The sequence below is a fragment of the Felis catus genome, chromosome E1 (assembly GCF_018350175.1).
Source record: "Felis catus isolate Fca126 chromosome E1, F.catus_Fca126_mat1.0, whole genome shotgun sequence".
Classification (NCBI taxonomy): domain Eukaryota; kingdom Metazoa; phylum Chordata; class Mammalia; order Carnivora; family Felidae; genus Felis; species Felis catus.
The window spans coordinates 25,497,265-25,514,610 of NC_058381.1; the positions used below are offsets into that span (position 1 = coordinate 25,497,265).

At 36.9% G+C, this 17,346-nt stretch overlaps 1 protein-coding gene across 1 annotated transcript in view; it reads left to right on the forward strand.

Annotated features, from left to right (window-relative positions):
* Positions 1-17,346, forward strand: part of PPM1D (protein phosphatase, Mg2+/Mn2+ dependent 1D) — a 47,219-nt gene that overhangs the window by 7,972 nt on the left and 21,901 nt on the right. The window contains exons 2-3 of the mRNA XM_003996608.6: positions 9,095-9,323; positions 16,671-16,795. Coding sequence (XP_003996657.1) covers positions 9,095-9,323; positions 16,671-16,795 — 354 coding nt within the window. The remainder of the gene's footprint in view (positions 1-9,094; positions 9,324-16,670; positions 16,796-17,346) is intronic.

Consider the following 17,346-nt stretch of genomic DNA (forward strand, 5'->3'; position numbering starts at 1 on the left):
CTGAAATCAGAAATCCATTCGGATGCTTAACTGAGCCATCCAGGCACCCCTGTTTTAAAGCACTGTATACACACAAAGTGGGGCTGGAACTCACAGCCCTGAGATCAAGAGTCGTGTGTTCCACTGACTGAGCCAGCCAGGAGCCCCATCCACCATCTTTATATCCCTTTGTGTCTTCTCCCCTTCTCTTTTAAGGGCACTTGTTCCCTTTAAGGGTACTAAATCCAAAATTTAGGGCCCAGTCTAATCCAGGATGATCTCTTAAGATCTTTAACCTAATTACACCTGTAAAGATCTTTTTCCCAAATAAGGTCACATTCACAGGTTCAGGGTGGACCTACATTTCATTCAACCCACTACAAGGATTTTTTACATGGTCTCAGATTATCTTCCCACAAAATACTTATTGATTACAAGAGGAAAAAGATTAGAGTGGAGAAACCTGGTAGACACGAACTTAAGTGACCAAAGGTAGTGTTATTTTAATGCATAAATTGAGATTGCATACTGCCAGCAATGAGAAGGTGATATTTAACACTTTTGTGTTATTCCTGCCAAAAATGCATAATCTGAATACAAACATGAGGAAACATGAAACAAACCCAAATGGAGAGACATTCTTGAAATGATTGATCTAGTAGTCTTAAAAAGCATCAAGGAAACAGAAGAATTTTTCCAGATTGAAAGGCTAAAGAGATAGGATGAGTAAATATAATAAAGAGGTCCTGAATTTTATCCTTTTATTATAAAGCATATTGTTAGGATAATTGATGAAAATTTGAATGAGATCTGTAGATTAGTTGGTAGTATGGTATCAGTGTTAATTTCCTGATTTTGATGGTTGATTGTGGGCCTGTAGGAGAATGCCCTTGTTTATAGGAATTAGATACTGTGATAGTACTTGGGAGTGATGGGATATACTCTTGGCTATTTAGTCTCTATCCGTTCAAGAACAAGAAATTCTCTGAATTATTCATGCATAATTACTTCATTTTATGCAAAAAAGAAAAAAAGTAAATCCAAAGAAACAGGTCTCAGAAAGATCGGAAGCCTGGGTATCTCCAGGAATTTAAGTAGCAGTTTCATCAGGGCCTTGCTGCTGAATGCATACCAGATAGCCAAGGCTGTATTTATTTGTTTTACTAAAGAGGATAAATCAGAAACAGCAGTTGCATTTAGGATCACCACTGAATGTAATCCACTCTCGTTTTCCAAGAACTGTCAGAACTTTTGCAGTGGTCAAACTATAGAATTAAATATGTTGGATCCCTACCCCTGCTTTCATGTTTTAATGGTGCCAACCAATCTTTGTGATTCTTTGAGAGATGAGATAATGCTTTTCATTTACTATTTTGGAGGAGAGTATCATTGTTAGGGTGCTCTAAAATCTTAACACTTGGTCTCTTCAAGTATAATAGGCTTCCTGACTCGTCAATTAAGAGCTATGAGGAGAAGCTATTAGTTGCTGCAATTATTTGGGGACTAAACTAGCTGTGGCATAGGTTTGGGGTTCCACTGAGCCTGAGGTGGACTGGATTCAAAGTGCTATTTAGTACTTGCTCTCCATGAGCCTTAGCCCATGACCAGTGGACTGTGGTTGTGTTCTGTAGCTCCAGAATTATTATCTTAGAGCTGTCATTCATTAGTTACTCAATAATGTGGGTATTTCTCTTTCCTTGGTGTACAAGTACATGTAAATGGCCATATACCATTTTGAAGAAGGTTAATGATTTCTTTAATTAAACTAGGAAAAGTTTTTGGTTTTTGTTTTGTTTCTTGTTTTGTTTTTGATTCTTTGAATCAAATAAGGCCTTGTGAGTGACCATTCTGGAGATGCATTTTTTCCCTCTGCCCTGTTGTCAGTTAGGTAAGGTAACCCTACCAACTTTGCTTTGCATTAACTACTCCTATCTAACTACTCCTATCTGATCTCTGTAACCTCATGGTTCTCTAATCCCTACACAGATCAAGGAACCCATTTTAGTCGCGGCTTCTTTGACTAATATTCTTGCCTCAAGAGAAGGGTCAATAAAATGTGTTTAAAAGATTTTAGTGTTGGAACGCCTGAGTGGCTCAGTTGGTTGAGTGTCCAACTTCAGCTCAGGTTGTGATCTCGCAGTTCGTGAGTTTGAGCCCCACGTTTGAGCCCCCTGCTTTAGATTCTGTCTCTGTGCCCCTCCCATGCTCATGCTCTGTCTCTCTCTCTCTCAATAAATAAACATAAAAAAAATATTAAAAAATAGATTTTAGTGTTTACCTAATTGCTTCCTTTTTTTTCTTGAATTTTTAAAAATGTTTATTTTTGAGAGAGAGAGAGACAGACAGCATGGATGGGGGAGGAGCAGAGAGACAGGGAGACACAGAATCGCAGGCTCCAGGCTCTGAGCTGTTAGCATAGAACCCGACACAGGGCTCCAACTCACAGACTGTGGGATGACAACCTGAGCCAAAGTTGGATGCTTAACTGACTGAGCCACCCAGGCGCCCTATGATACTGTCTTTTTAATATGCTCCTAGTTTTAAGTCATTTGTTTTTAAATCATTTTTTGAATACATTTTTAAAAAAAGTTTATTTAGAGAGAGAGAGAGAAGAGAGAGGATTCCAAGCAGGCTCTGTGCTTCTAGTGCAGGGCCTGTCGTGGGGCTCAAACTCATGAACCATGAGATCATGACCAGAGCCAAAACCAAGAATCAGACGCTTAATCGACCGAGCCACCCAGGCGCCCCTTTTTTAAGTCATTCAAAAAAAATTCTTTTTAATGTTTATTTTTGACAGAGAGAGAGAGAGAGACAGAGACAGAGTGTGAGCCGGGGGAGGGGCAGAGAGAGAGGGAGACACAGAATCCCAAGCAGGCTCCAGGCTCTGAGCTGTCAGCACAGAGCCCAACACAGGGCTTGAACTCACAAACTGTGAAATTGTGACCTGAGCTGAAGTTGGACGCTTAACCGACTGAGCCACCCAGGTGCCCTGTTAAGTCATTTTTTAAAAACTAAAAGATTAAAATAAAATGTAAAGTAGAAAACAAGGAACACTAATTATAAAGATGTTGATTCCTTAGTATATAAATTTATTGCAGTTTTAATCAGACCTCAACAGGGTTTGTTATTTTAAATTTCCAACTTCTAAAGTTTTTTGGAATTCTTTTTTTTTAATGTTTTTATTTGTTTTTGAGACAGAGAGAGACAGAGCATGAGCAGGGTAGGGACAGAGGGAGAGAGGGAGACACAGAATCCGAAGCAGGCTCCAGGCCCTGAGCTGTCACCGCAGAGCCCGACGCAGGGCTCGAATTCATGGACTGTGGGATCATGACCTGAGCCGAAGTCAGACACTCAACCAACTGAGCCACCCAGGCGCCCCATGGAAATCTTAAGATTGTTAAAAATAGAAGAAGAATTGGGGAATACTTAAATTCCTAATTATTGAAAAGAACCATAAATAGATTAGTAGGATGAGTCTAGAAATAGATCTGAGGCAAAATGTAGCATATGATAAAAGGTGACTTTCAAATGATGAGAGCATGTTCAGTATTTTTAGATCATTGCAGAATATCACTTTGTACATATTAGTGTTTTTGACCAAAAAATGTGATTTAAATAATGTTAATATTATAATTTTGAATATTCTTTTTCTTTAAAGTTCTTTTTCTTCTTTTCCATCTTGTTTAGGTGCTTTTTGCAAACAGCTGGTAAATTTTAGGTAAATTTTGCTTTCTGAATGTGCTTAAGAACCTTTCTGGGAGTTCTCTCATTCATACTTACTGTGATAATTGTTTTTCACAGCTAAGAACTTAAAAAAAAATCTATTTTAGCTTATTTGAAAAGAAAAGGTTTTATGGGGGCGACTGGGTGGATCAGTTGGTTGAGTGTCCGACTTTGGCTCAGGTCATGATCTCACAGTTCGTGAGTTCCAGACCTGTATTGGGCTCTGTGCTGACAGCTCAGAGCCTGGAGCCTGCTTTGGATTCTGTCTCCCTCTCTCTCTCTGCCTCTCCCTCACTTGTTCTCTCTCTCTCTCTCTCTTTCATCTCTCTCCATCTCTCTCAAAAATAAATAAATGAAAGTTAAAAAAGAAAAAGAAAATTTTAAGCGGGAGCTGTAGTTAACCCACAAAATAATTGAAAGAAACATTCAACATACTGTAGGTTGAGCTTCTAGGAGTAATACCTGTGACCAAACTGGGAAAGTAGATGGGCTAGGGAGCTGTCTGCTGTGATCTATGCATGCAAAATTGATGCTTCCTTCCTGCTTTTTTGTTTTTGTTTTTGTTTTTTAACTTTAAACAAAATGTGAAATATAGCATACATATAAAAATGTCACGAAACGTAAATGTACACTTCAATGAGTAGTTACAAAATGAGCTTTAAAAGTTAAGTAAGAGAACATTGCCTGTACAACAGAAGCCACATATGTCTTTTCTGATCTCATATTCTTATCTTCTCAAGGGGTAACCACTGTCCTGACTTTTGTGGTGATAGTTCTATAGCAATTTACTTATTTTTCTTTCTTTTTTCCTTTTTAAGAGAAAGTTTTTTTGAGAGAGCAAGCACGAGTGGAGAAAGAACAGAGGGGGGGGGGGGAGAGAGAGAGAGAGAGAGAGAGAGAGAGAGAGAGAGAGAGAGAGAATCCCAAGCAGGCTCTGTGCCCTACACTGAGTCTGACGTGGGGCCTGATTCCATGACCACAAAATCATGACCTGAGCCAAAATCAAGAGTTAGATGCTTAACCAACTGAGCCACCCAGATACTCCTTAAAGATTTTATTTTTAAGTAATCTCTTCACCCAACGTTGGGCTCAGACCCACAACCCCAAGATCAAGAGTCGAATGCTCCACTGACTGAGCCAGCTGCCCTGATTTACTTATTTTTCTCAAGAGTTTTACTACCTATTTTAAAATATGATAGTTTTCTTTTGAAGAAAATCATGCGGTTTGCTTTTATCTCATGCTTCTTGTGAGATTCTTACATGTTACGTGTAGTGTAGTCTATTGTAGTCTTTTGTCACATTGAAGGACATTTGGGTTGTTCCTCCTTTTCAGCCCATATGAATGATGCATCTCTGAACGTTCATATGTATTGTGTGTATGTATATGTGTGTGTGTGCATATATATATATATATATATTGATTTATGGTATATGTCTAGGGATATATATATATATGCACACACACACATTGATTTATGGTATATGTCTAGGGATAGTGAGTAGTCAAAGTGTATACGTATATTTATTTTTGATAATGCCTAGATGTTTTCCCAAGTGGTTATATCAGTTTATACTCCCACCAGTAGTTGATAGAACATGTTGCTCCACATTCCTAATCACAGTTACTTTTGTCAGACTTTAATTTATGTGATCTGATAATTGTGTAGTGGAATCTCATTGTGGTTTTTTTTTTATATTTCCTTGTTGATTAAAGAAGCTGAATACCTTTGCATGGTTTTTGTCTGTTTGGATTTCCTTTTATGCAAAAGGCCTGTTCAAGCCTTTTGTCCATTTTTTATTGCATAGTCTGTCTTATTGATTTGTTTTGTAGCAGCATTTTATATATTCTGGATACTATTCCTGTGGAATGTATATATATTACAAACTCCATTTTTTGAGATATCTTTTCGCTCTACTCATGGGATCTCCTGACAAGAATTCTTAATTTTGATGGTAGTACAATTTCGCATTTTCTTTATATGGCTAGCCCATCTTTTGTCTTTAGGAAATCCTTCCCTATCTTGAGGTCATGAATGTACCTTCCTAAGTATTTTCTAAGCAGCTTAAGCTTTACTTTCATATTAAGTCATTTGATGTACCTGGAATTGACTTTTTGTGCTTGGCATCAGGGACCCAAAATGTTTGGTAGTTTTGGGGTTATTTAAAGAGAGAGAGAGCAGGGGAGGGACAGAGAGAGAAGGAGAGAGAGAATCTCAAGCAAGCTCTGTGTGGTCGGCCACCCAGACACCTGTTTTTTGCTTTTTGTTTTGTTTTAAATCTTGTTGCAATTTAATGTACTGGATGCTATCTTTACTGTTCGTGTATCAAATGTTTAAATATGCATGGGTCCGTTTCTGTGCTTACCATTCTCTTGTAAACCATACTCTGGTTTACAACTTTTCCATAAAAGTCTTGTTAGAGATTTGTTAGCCATGTTCCCAGATATATACCTTTTGCTGTTAATTGTGAGTGGTATTTTAAAAGTTACATTTTGTAATTTTTTTAAAAGACAGTAAGAGAGAGAGAGAGAGAAAACGTGTGCCCCTGAGCAGCGGAAAGGGGCAGATGGAGAGACAGAATCCTAAGCAGTCTCCATGTTTGGCACAAAGCTGGATATAGGGCTCAATCCCACAACCCTGGGATCATGACCTGAGCCCAAATCAAGAGTCAGATAGATGCTCAACCAGCTGAGCCATCGGGCACCCCAACATTTGTAACACTGTAATTTTTTGTTGCTGGTTTACAGAAATAGCATTGATATTTTATATAACAATATATAACCGTACTGAACCTTGTCAGTGCCAATAATCTATAGATTCTTAGGATTTTTCCACAGATTTTTTTTGGGGGGGGGCCTTTTTTGTTTGTATACTCCTCTTGATGCCTCTCAGGCTTTGCTTTTCTTAAATAATGGTCATAACAAAAACTAACATTTATTGAGCGTCTAGTACTGTTGCAGTGGTTTTACATTGTGTGAATTTCTAGCTTCATCAGTTTTGGTAGCTGTTTTGGTTTCCCTGAGCAGTTGTGAGGGCCATTATTTCATATGTTGCAAGCAGCCCTCTGCTATGAGTGACAGGACATTCTGTGGGGTGGATTCCATCTGCTGGATGAGATGAGGAGATGCACTGTAGGATTCAAGAAATATCTTTTTAGCGTATGTAATATTGTAAAGAAAAGAACTCTAGGTAGGGGCGCCTGAGTGGCTCAGTGGGTAAGCATCCGACTTGATTTCAGCTCAGGTCATGATCTCACGGTCCATGAGTTCAAGCCCCGCATCGGGCTCTGTGCTGACAGCTCAGAGCCTGGAGCCTGGATTCGGTGTCTCCCTCTCTCTCCATTCCTCCCCTGCTCATGCTCTGTCTCTGTCTCTCAAAAGTAAATAAATGTTTTTAAAAAAAAAAAAAAAGAAAAGAACTCTAGTTAACCTAAATACACTAGAGAAACCTTGTGGCTATGAAAGGTGTGTAGCACCCCATCCAGTTTTTTAGGCCCTATTTCTTATCCCTCATCCCCTTTGAGCCCCTGTTGTCTCTATCAACAGATGCATCACTTCCCTTAAAAGAAAGGTATTATAATTACTGGCAGCTTAAGAACTAAAATGTTTCACCTTTTACTGTGCAGAAGTTTAGGCACTGACCTAGCTCCTGAAGTTTTAACTATATCTGCCAAACTTCTGCTATCTATTCCTGACACAGCTGCTGTCACTGTCTGTGAGTTTGAGCTTTTCTGGGACTCTTTTAACAGGGAAAACTGATGTATTGCTTTCTTTACTGACTGTGGTTTTTGCTTATATTGGATTACAAGTTTTGCATTCTGATTTTTCCTTTAATGTAATTCCATTTCTTTAAAATTCTGGGGATTCCTCAGATTTGCTTATGCCCCTTCTCTGTGTTCATGACTGCTATGGACTTTTTCTAATACTTATATTCTGTCCTTTCAGTGGGATTTTGGTGAGGAGAATGTGTCAGTGTTTGGATTCAGTTGGTTATCTTGAACCATAAATTGTAGTTTATTTAATATTACAGAATATTTCAAGTTTTTTAAAAGTTTATTTTAGAGAGTGAGAGCGCGCTCACAAGTGGGGGAGGGGCAGAGAGCGAATCCCAGGCAGGCTTTGAGCCTCAAGCTCACGAACCCTGAGATCATGCATGACCTGAGCTGAAATCAAGAGTCAGACCCTTAATTGACTGAGCCACCCAGGTGCCCCCAGAATATTTAGAGTTTTTCAATAACAATGAACTAGACATTTAAGATTTTGGAGTTAAATATATTGGGTCTCTGCCACTTGATATTTGAGTTGTCTTGAGCAACTTTCTGAACTATTTCAAACTATTAATTTCCCTATTTGCAAAATAAAAATAATGGGAATAATTTTACCTGTCTTGGAGGTTTGCTGCAAGTATTATTTTAATTAAAAAAATTTTTTTTAATGTTTATTTTTGAGAGAGACAGTGTGAGCAGGGGAGGGGTAGAGAGAAGGAGACACAGAATCTGAGGCAGGCTCCAGGCTCTGAGCTGTCAGCATGGGGCTCGAACCCACAAACCATGAGATCATGACCTGAGCCAAAGTTGGATGCTTAGCATACTGAGCCACCCAGGCGCCCCATGCAAGTGTTATTTTTTTGTTTTTTTTGTTTTTGTTTTTGCAAGTGGTTATTTTAGATTATTCATGTAAAGCTCTTAGCACAGAACCTGGTATACAATAAGTGCTCAATAAAAATGTTATTTGTTAGATTACGAATATTCAAAACAGCTACTTCAAAAACAACTCAAGTAGCTTTTTTATGGAAATCTTTTCAAAGAGAAATTAATAAATAGATGCTAAGCTACTGGCTATAGAGGTATCAAAACTCTGAGGACATCCTTGCTGCTAAATGTAGTTAGGACTAAGACATTTGGAACTAGTTACTTATTCCTATAATATATTTTTTAAAAAATATTTATTTATTTTTGAGAGAGTGCAAGCGGGGTGGGGTTGGGAGAGGGGAGACAGAGGATCCAAAGTGGGCCCTGTGTTGACAGGCTGACAGCAGCAAGCCCAGTATGGTGCTTGAACTCACGAATAGGGAGATCGTGACGAGCCAGAGTCAGACACTCAATCAACTGAGCCACCCAGCTGCCCCTATCCTGTAATATTTTTTTCCTAATGTTGGTTTGATGGTTGTAATATAATTATCTTATTTATAAAATTCATTAATATATTGATGAAGGAATTAACACAAGTTCTTTTTGAATAGCTTTAAAAATATTCTTAAATTTTATTCTATGCTAATTCAAGTCTTTTTTTTTTTCTAAATCAAGTCTGATTCAGCACATGTTGCCATTTTTATTCTGATACAATACTAATGTTTATATCTGGAAGAGTAAAATATTTTATTTCTTATTACAGCAGAATGGCCAAAGACTATGACAGGTCTTCCCAGCACATCAGGGACAACTGCCAGTGTGGTCATCATACGGGGCATGAAGATGTATGTAGCTCACGTGGGTGACTCAGGGGTGGTTCTTGGAATTCAGGATGACCCGAAGGATGATTTTGTCAGAGCTGTGGAGGTGACACAGGACCATAAGCCAGAACTTCCCAAGGAAAGAGAACGAATCGAAGGACTTGGTGGGAGGTAATCCTTGTGCTGTTTTGTCTTTCCTCTCTTGGTTCTATTTAGTCCTTTTCTGCTTTACTAACCAGATTGACCTTTACTCACTTTTGAAGTTACTTTCTCAGTATTACATGTTTTTAGTTTGCCTAATAAAGTACCCATCTGTGTTCATACTTACCTCATTGTTTTGAATTGACTTTTTTTTTTTTTCTAATAATGGCTCCAGAGGGAAATACTATTTTAATGGGAGTCAAGTAACACATACAAGGATTTACTGATCACCTTTTACATAAATACTGATCAGCATGACTTTCAGAACAGAACAGCCCTTAGGATTCTGGAGTAGAACAGTTTGAATCTGGCTTTGAGAATAGAATTTTGTTACAGTTAACCTTCAGCTCTGTTTTATTTTTTTATTAAAAAAAATTTTTTTTAATGTTTTTATTTATTTTTGAGACAGGGAGAGGCAGAGCATGAGCAGGGGAGGGGCAGAGAGAGAGGGAGACACAGAATCTGAAGCAGGCTCCAGGCTCTGTGCTATCAGCACAGAGCCTGACGCGGGGCTTGAACTCACGGACTGTGAGATCATGACCTGAGCCGAAGCCGGACGCTTAACCGACTGAGCCACCCAGGCGCCCCTAGCTCTTTGATTTTTAAGTCAGATGTGCTGCTGCAAACCTTTCTTCTGATTATTTTATTTTGCCTGTTTCAAGTTATTGTTTCAATGTGTAGTTTGTAAACTATGAACTGAAAGTGGCTTTAGCATATTTTATGATGCACACTAAAATGCAAGATTATTCTAAAAACCAGAGGAATGAATAACATGAGAACATTTAAAAATTATTCCAATACTAATTTTTAAAAATTCAGGGTATGAGGCAAGTTAAATAGAATCCAGTATTTTCTAAATAATTGTTCTAACTAAAGTCTTACCATGATATTATTTCTTGCCTCCTTTTTCTTCCTTCTATTAGATCAAAATAGTTTTTTTCCAGAGTTATTAATAAACTGGGAAAAGAATTAATATCCTTAAACTATAAGGGGTTCAAAAATCAGTAAGAAAAACACTAAAACACTGCCACACCCAGATGGGTGAATGAAGGAGAGGACTTTTGAACAACAGCAACGAAAATGCAAAAGCGAGTAAATATTTGAAAAAATTGCTGAAGTGAAACTATTTCTTGCTATTGGGTTACCAAAGTTAAAAAAAAAAAAACAACAACCAGATACTTCTCAATATTTTATAGTGTGAAATGGGAATCCTGTTGGTAGGATTATAAATTGGTATGAGCTGTATAGAATATAATACACATCACTAACTTAAAAATGTTTATAGATTCTGTAATTTTGGGAATGTATTCTAAAGAAATCTGAAATGTGGACCAGAATATCTAAAGAGAGTTATTGATTGCAGTGATGTTTAATGGCTGTTGAAGCCTGGAAATAACTTGAAGGCCCAACAATTGAAGCATTGTTAAGTAAATTATCAAACATATTTATAACATTGAATATGATATAGCTATTAAAAATAATGTTTATAGTAAGTTTTTAAAAATCATGGTGTTAAGAAAATTTTCAAACATAGGTAAAGGTAGAGAGAGTAGTATAATGAACTCTCATATGTATGAAGAATTTTTAGTAATATAGGATAATGCTTACTAGTCACAAAATAAGCAGGATGTAAGTTATATTTGTAGTGTGATCTCAACTGTGCAGAGAAATAGGAGTAGTATAGGAATACACCAAATGTTAATAATTTTCTGTATGATGATTTACATATATCTAAATATGTATAATTTTTAATGGGAGCATTCATTTGGTTAAAATTTAGATAGCATAAAATGATGTACTTTAGAAGGTCTCTCAACTACTACTGTCCCACAGGCCACACAGTTCCTCTTCCTCTCAAGAAACCAGTATTACTGTGTATTCTTTGATGGCTATTCATGCACAATCCAATATGAAGCTGTACCATGTATGGATGTACCATCATTTATTTAACTAGTCTCCTGTTGAAGAGTATTTGTTTCTATTTTTTTGTTGTTGTTGATGTTACAAACACTACTGTAAAATGAAAAATCTTGTGCACGCATCTTTTTGTGCATACAAATATATTTGTAGGATTATTTCCTAGATGGAATTGCTGGGCCAAAGAGGAGTATTTTTAAATTTTTAAATCATTAATTAATTAATTTAAAATGGTTACTTATTTATTTTGAGAGGGATCGAGAGAGAGTGCATGTGATTGGAAGAGGGGCAGAGAGAAAGAATCCCAAACAGGCTCTGCACTGTCAGCACAGAGCACAACATGCTTCCCAGAAACCATGAGATCATTACGTGAGCCAAAATCAAGAGTTGACATTTAACTTACTGAGCCACCCAGGCGCCTCAGGAACCCTTTATACTCTTAAAAATTGTGGACCTCAAAGAGCTTTTTGTTTATATGGATTATATATAATGATTTTACCGTATTAGAAACTAAAAATGGAGACATTTTCAAATATTTCTTAATTCATTAAAAAATAATACTAAACTCATTGTGTTAATATAAAGAACATTTTTATGAAAAATAGCTATTTCTCAACACGTGTATTTAGTGAGAGGATTGGCATTGTTTTACACTTTTGAAAGTCTCTTTAATGTCTGGCTTAATAGTGATAGCTAGATTCTCATATCTGCTTCTGCCTTCAATCTGTTGTAAGATGTTTTAGTTGCAGTATCAGAAGTAAAATGTGGTCTTTCATAGATACATAATTGGAAAAAGGAGGAGTATTTTGTTTCATTCATTCATTTATGTATTTATTTTTTTAATGTTTATTTTTGAGAGAGAGCAGCATGTGAGCGGGGGAGGGGCAGAGAGAGAGAGAGAGAGTGAAATGGAAGCAGGCTCCAGGCTCTGAGCTGTCAGTACAGAGCCCAATGCGAGGCTCAAACCCACAGACTGCAAGATTGTGACTATAATTGACTGAGCCCACCCAGGTGCCCCAAGGAGGAATATTTTAAAAACTTTTCCATGTATTGGAGATACTCATCTTTGATGTTATTCCAGAAGTCAAAAAGAGGTAGTTTCTTAAGGGTTAATAATAGTATATATTAATGACCTTTTTATACACTCACATTAAGATCCATAGGTATATCAATTGAGAGCTATTGCTTAAATGGCTTTTTTTTTAAATCCACATAGGATTTTTTTTTTTTTTTATTAATAGACTTTATGTTTTAGAACAGTTTTAGGTTCATGGCAAAATGGAGTGGAAGGTACTGAGAATGCCTGTATACTCCCTGCCTCCTCCTGTACACACAAACTTCACTCCTACACCAGAGTGGTGTATTTGTTACAATTGATAACCCTACATTGACGTATCATTATTACCCCAAGTCTGTAGTTTACCTTAGGGATGTTCTAGAGTTTTGACAGACATACAGTAACATGTATCTACCATTACAGTATCATAAGAATAGTTTCACTGTCTAAAGATTCTGTGCGCTTTGCCAATTTATCCTCCCTACCTCCTTTGTTACTGGCAACCACTGGTTTCTTTGTTGTCTCCATGGTTTTGCTTTTTCTAGAAGATCATATAGTTGGAATGGTATAGTATTTAGTGCCCATGTGTGATTTTGTAACATAGGCATTGGTCATTTGTAAAATACTGGTTTATTGAGTTACACATATCCAAATATTGACACGTTTTATCATATATCATATCAAGACATGTAGCCTTTCAAAAATTCCACTGTATACACATGGTCTTACGAAAATAATTTTGACCTGGCAGACCCCCTGAAAAGATCTGGGAATCACTTTTCTAGTACTTGTATGGAGAGACCTTCAGTCTCCCTGGAATTTTAAAATCTGAGATGTGTAGTAGGGTACAAGTAATTTTTTTTCTTTATGGCCATTGGTAGCTACTGGAACAATTATATATCTTTTTCTTACTGATTAGAAGTCTTTACCAGGCATAAAATTCCTCTTTAATGGGAAGATGACCTTGAGTTTACTCTCTTCTAGCACTGTTTCTCTGGTTAAGATAAATAACAGAGTGTTAGCTCTGTTATAAGGTAACATTGCTTATGGTATACTGATCCTTGAATTGGAACTGTATCTGTTTAGAGAAGATTTTGAGTGTACTATAAATTTCTGTTGGAAAGCACAGACCTTATTAGCAGCCCTGTATCATGCAGTTTGACTTGTGCAGGGACGGGCTATTAAAAGACACTGATTCCTGTGGCATATGAAGCTCATTTATGGGGGCTAGAAAATGGCTCTTGGATTTCTGTTAAGGATCATTTCTGGAGACAACATGACTGAAGCTGCCATGCTGGCATACTGTGCTTCCTGTTCTGTATCCTACAAAGTTAAATGAGCCTGGTTTCATGCTGTCATTTATGTGATCCTATGAGTTTGAAAGTCAGTCTGTATCTGAGACCACTACTGGTAGTCATGCAAAGTGGGCTTTGCAATTATAAACTGAATTCCTCTATATCCTTGGGTCTTTTTCTGAGCTTTTTTAATATTATATGTGTACCAATAGCATGCTTTTTTATTAATTGAGGCTTTGTTGCAATTTTTAATATTGGTAGGCCTGATCCCTTTTCATTAATCTTTTAAAAATATTTTCTTGATGATTCTTTATTTTTTATATGAATTGTTAAATTAGATTTTCTTTGATTTTTTTTTTTAATAACTTTTTTTAGAGTTTGTTTTTTGTCTTATCACTTAAAATACCATCTGGATAGTTGGACAGATGCTCTTTGCCATTTGGGAGCAGGTGTCTTTTTGCACAAATTGAGCTGTTTTATTAGAAGTTATTTCCTCCTTTCCCTCTGTCTCACCCTAGGCAACTGGCCAGTGCTATGTTTTTCCAGCCTTCTGTTGCTGCTCAGTCAGCTCTCTGCATATCAGGCTGTTCCTTTTGTGTATGCCTTTTAATCATACAGGACAACAGCAGGGAGTACAATAAAAGCAGTCTGCTTTTGTTTTTTGTTTTGTTTTTTGTTCCTGAGAAACACAGAGACCATAATATCTTTGACCATTAAGTGTCAAGAGAGCTCCTACTTAGATTTATAATGGAAACAATTTGGGTAGCTACTGTAATTACCTAAGTATGTATTAAAACTTACATTTTAGGGAGCAGGTTTAGGAAAGAATAGGACTTAGGTGGTATGAAGACAGAATGATGGTGTTTCTTCTTGTGAATGGTAGATTTAATCTTTACTCTCCTGTTTGTTTTTTGAGGATCAGCATTGAAGAAAGCATAGAATAACAAAATGGCCACCTTTGATAGTCTCACTCTTGAGACTATCACCTAGAATAATGTTGCTTTGAGGACTGTGAATTAAACTAAATGGGTTCTCAAAGGGATAGTAAATAAACAACTCTCTTAATTTTCTCTTCTGTGTTATCATTGACAACGTTTTGTGACCATTCTGTACTTGCTTCATTCCTCCTTTGTGCTATCCAATATAGTTTCCACTAGCCACATATAGCTGTTTAAATTTAAATAGAATTAAAATCAAATAAAATTAAAAATTCAGTTCCTCATTTAACACTAGCCACAGTTACAGTGCTCAGTAGCCATGGAGAGCAGCAGAGTGAACATTTCCATCGTTACAGAAAGTTTCGTGAGACAGCTGCTCAAGTCCCCTGGCATGCCCTTATCAGATAAGTTTGTTTTCTACTTCAGAAAGGTTGAGGCTGTTCTGCCATATGCATGTTTTTCTTGGCTCAGAGGAAGAGTGGCCTTTTCTCATTTATATGGCTTATGCCTTTATTTTTCTTCTCTTAGGACTTTTATTCCATTTGTTATCTCTTTTTTCTCTAGTATCTTCATTCTTTTGAAGTTAGAGTAGAGATAGAAAAGCCATAGTTGGGGCTTAACTAGCTGGCAGCTGCTGAGGTATATGGCATTTTATAGTGACATTCCTTTGAGGGTGGTTGCCATTAGTTGTCCTGTCTTCAGCTTTCTAAATCTTTTTTTTTTTTTGAGAGACAGAGACAGAACATGAGCAGGGGAGGGGCAGAGAGAGAGGGAGACACAGAATCAGAAGCAGGCTCCAGGCTCTGAGCTGTTAGCACAGAGCCCGATGCAGGGCTCGAACCCACAAACCGTGAGGTCAAGACCTGAGCCGAAGCTGGATGCTTAACCGACTGAGCCACCCGGGCACCCCACAGCTTTCTAAATCTTAAAGCCAGTTTTATTTTGGTGTTCATCAAGTTTAGGAGGATAGAGTCATGCTACTCAAGGTCAACATAATCAACTGATAAGGGACTCATGTATTCATCAAGATGTCTTAGTACTCATTAATCATGAGAAAAATAACTGACAAGAAAACCTCATGTTATTGTCAGTTGGCCTGCTGTTGATGAAATGAAATTTCAGATTATAATCAAAGGGTTTCTGGATGCATGGGAGTTCTAAGTGAGAAGACTTAATTATATTATCTTAGTGTCATCTGTCTCAGAGTCTTGGGAATTACCCTCTGTCTTCTGCATGTATCTGTCAGGTAGACTTAATATCAATTAGGCTAATATAGTTTCTTGAAAATTCTCTTTGTGTTTTTCTCCCCAACTTTTCTAGCCTTCCAGAGGAACATTTTTCTTGTGTACATTTTTTCTTAATCCAGGCAGGTTATTAAATTAAGAGTCAGTTTACCATTTCAGTCATGCCAGGTAACTGCAGAGAGACCATCTCTATTGTGTTATTACTTTTTTTGCTCAAAGATTGACTATATTTTCATGTTTTAGGTACCCTAATATGTACTAACTTCTCCATATACTAATTACAGATTTCTGTTGCTCCTATGCCACATTCCTTTTTAAGAGTTTCCTTGTTCTGTAACTCCCACATCTATATCTCTACAGCTGATCTGCTTGCAAAGTCTACTCTCATACTTCTAATTACAGAAATATTTCTGTAATACATAGTTGTTTCTATTTAGGTATATCCTATGCCTCAAATTAAGAATATTAAAACTGAATTTGTACCGTTTTCAGTACAAGTCTCAAAAACTACATAACCTTCCCCTTTTAATTTTTTTATCATTGTTTATTTATAGCCTCTTCCTCTCCTCAGTTTTGTTAGTTATCACATTACCTTGCTTTTTTCTCTGACAAGTTATCTACTCATTTTTCTTCTCATTACTTCCACTCTGTTCTGTCTAACCTACCTTAGTAATCTCCAAATTCCCCATGTTAATCTACCCTATTTTGTCTTTGCTCTTTAAACAGGAATCTTGGCTTATGCATCTTTGTGTCTGAAATAGATAAGTCATTATTTCATGATAATTGATTGTATTAGTTATTTGACACATTGACCTACTTTGTTATATTTTATTCATTTAGAGTATTTTTATGAACTCTTTTTTCAGTGTGATGAACAAGTCTGGGGTGAATCGTGTAGTTTGGAAACGACCTCGGCTCACTCACAATGGACCTGTTAGAAGGAGTACAGTTATTGACCAGATTCCTTTTCTGGCAGTAGCAAGAGCGCTTGGTAAGTAGGACTTACTTAGTGAAATCCTATTACATTTTCTACAGTGTACGGTGGTAACATAAAAGAGGAAACTAAGAACTAAACCTTCATTTAACAGATAATGGGGGTAGAAATATGCTGTTTTAATAGTAAATGCTTTAACACTCAATCCAGGGGAAGGTTAAAATACGGATTTCAGTGCCAATTGCTTCTTAATTAGGAGTCACGTTTAATGTTTTGCTGATTCCTACCTATACTTAGGGAAGTATATGTATGTCTGGGCTTGGTGTTACCCTTAAAACTGTTTTTAAATGTGCTTCCTTCAGCCTTTCATATTTCTCTTAAGAGACTTTAAGGTTCTTTTTCTTTTTAGCTAGCAAAATAATTGTTCATTACAAAATAAAAATACTTCTTTTCTAGTCTACCTGGTTTTGGAAGAAAGGCTAGAGGATTATAGCTACAGAAATATCTTACCTGGGATGTGCCAGTTAAATTTTCTTGTACAGCAAATTTCTTTTAGGAAACACTGATTTTTTTCCTTCTTTCCTCTAACAGAAACTTGAGTACTGACT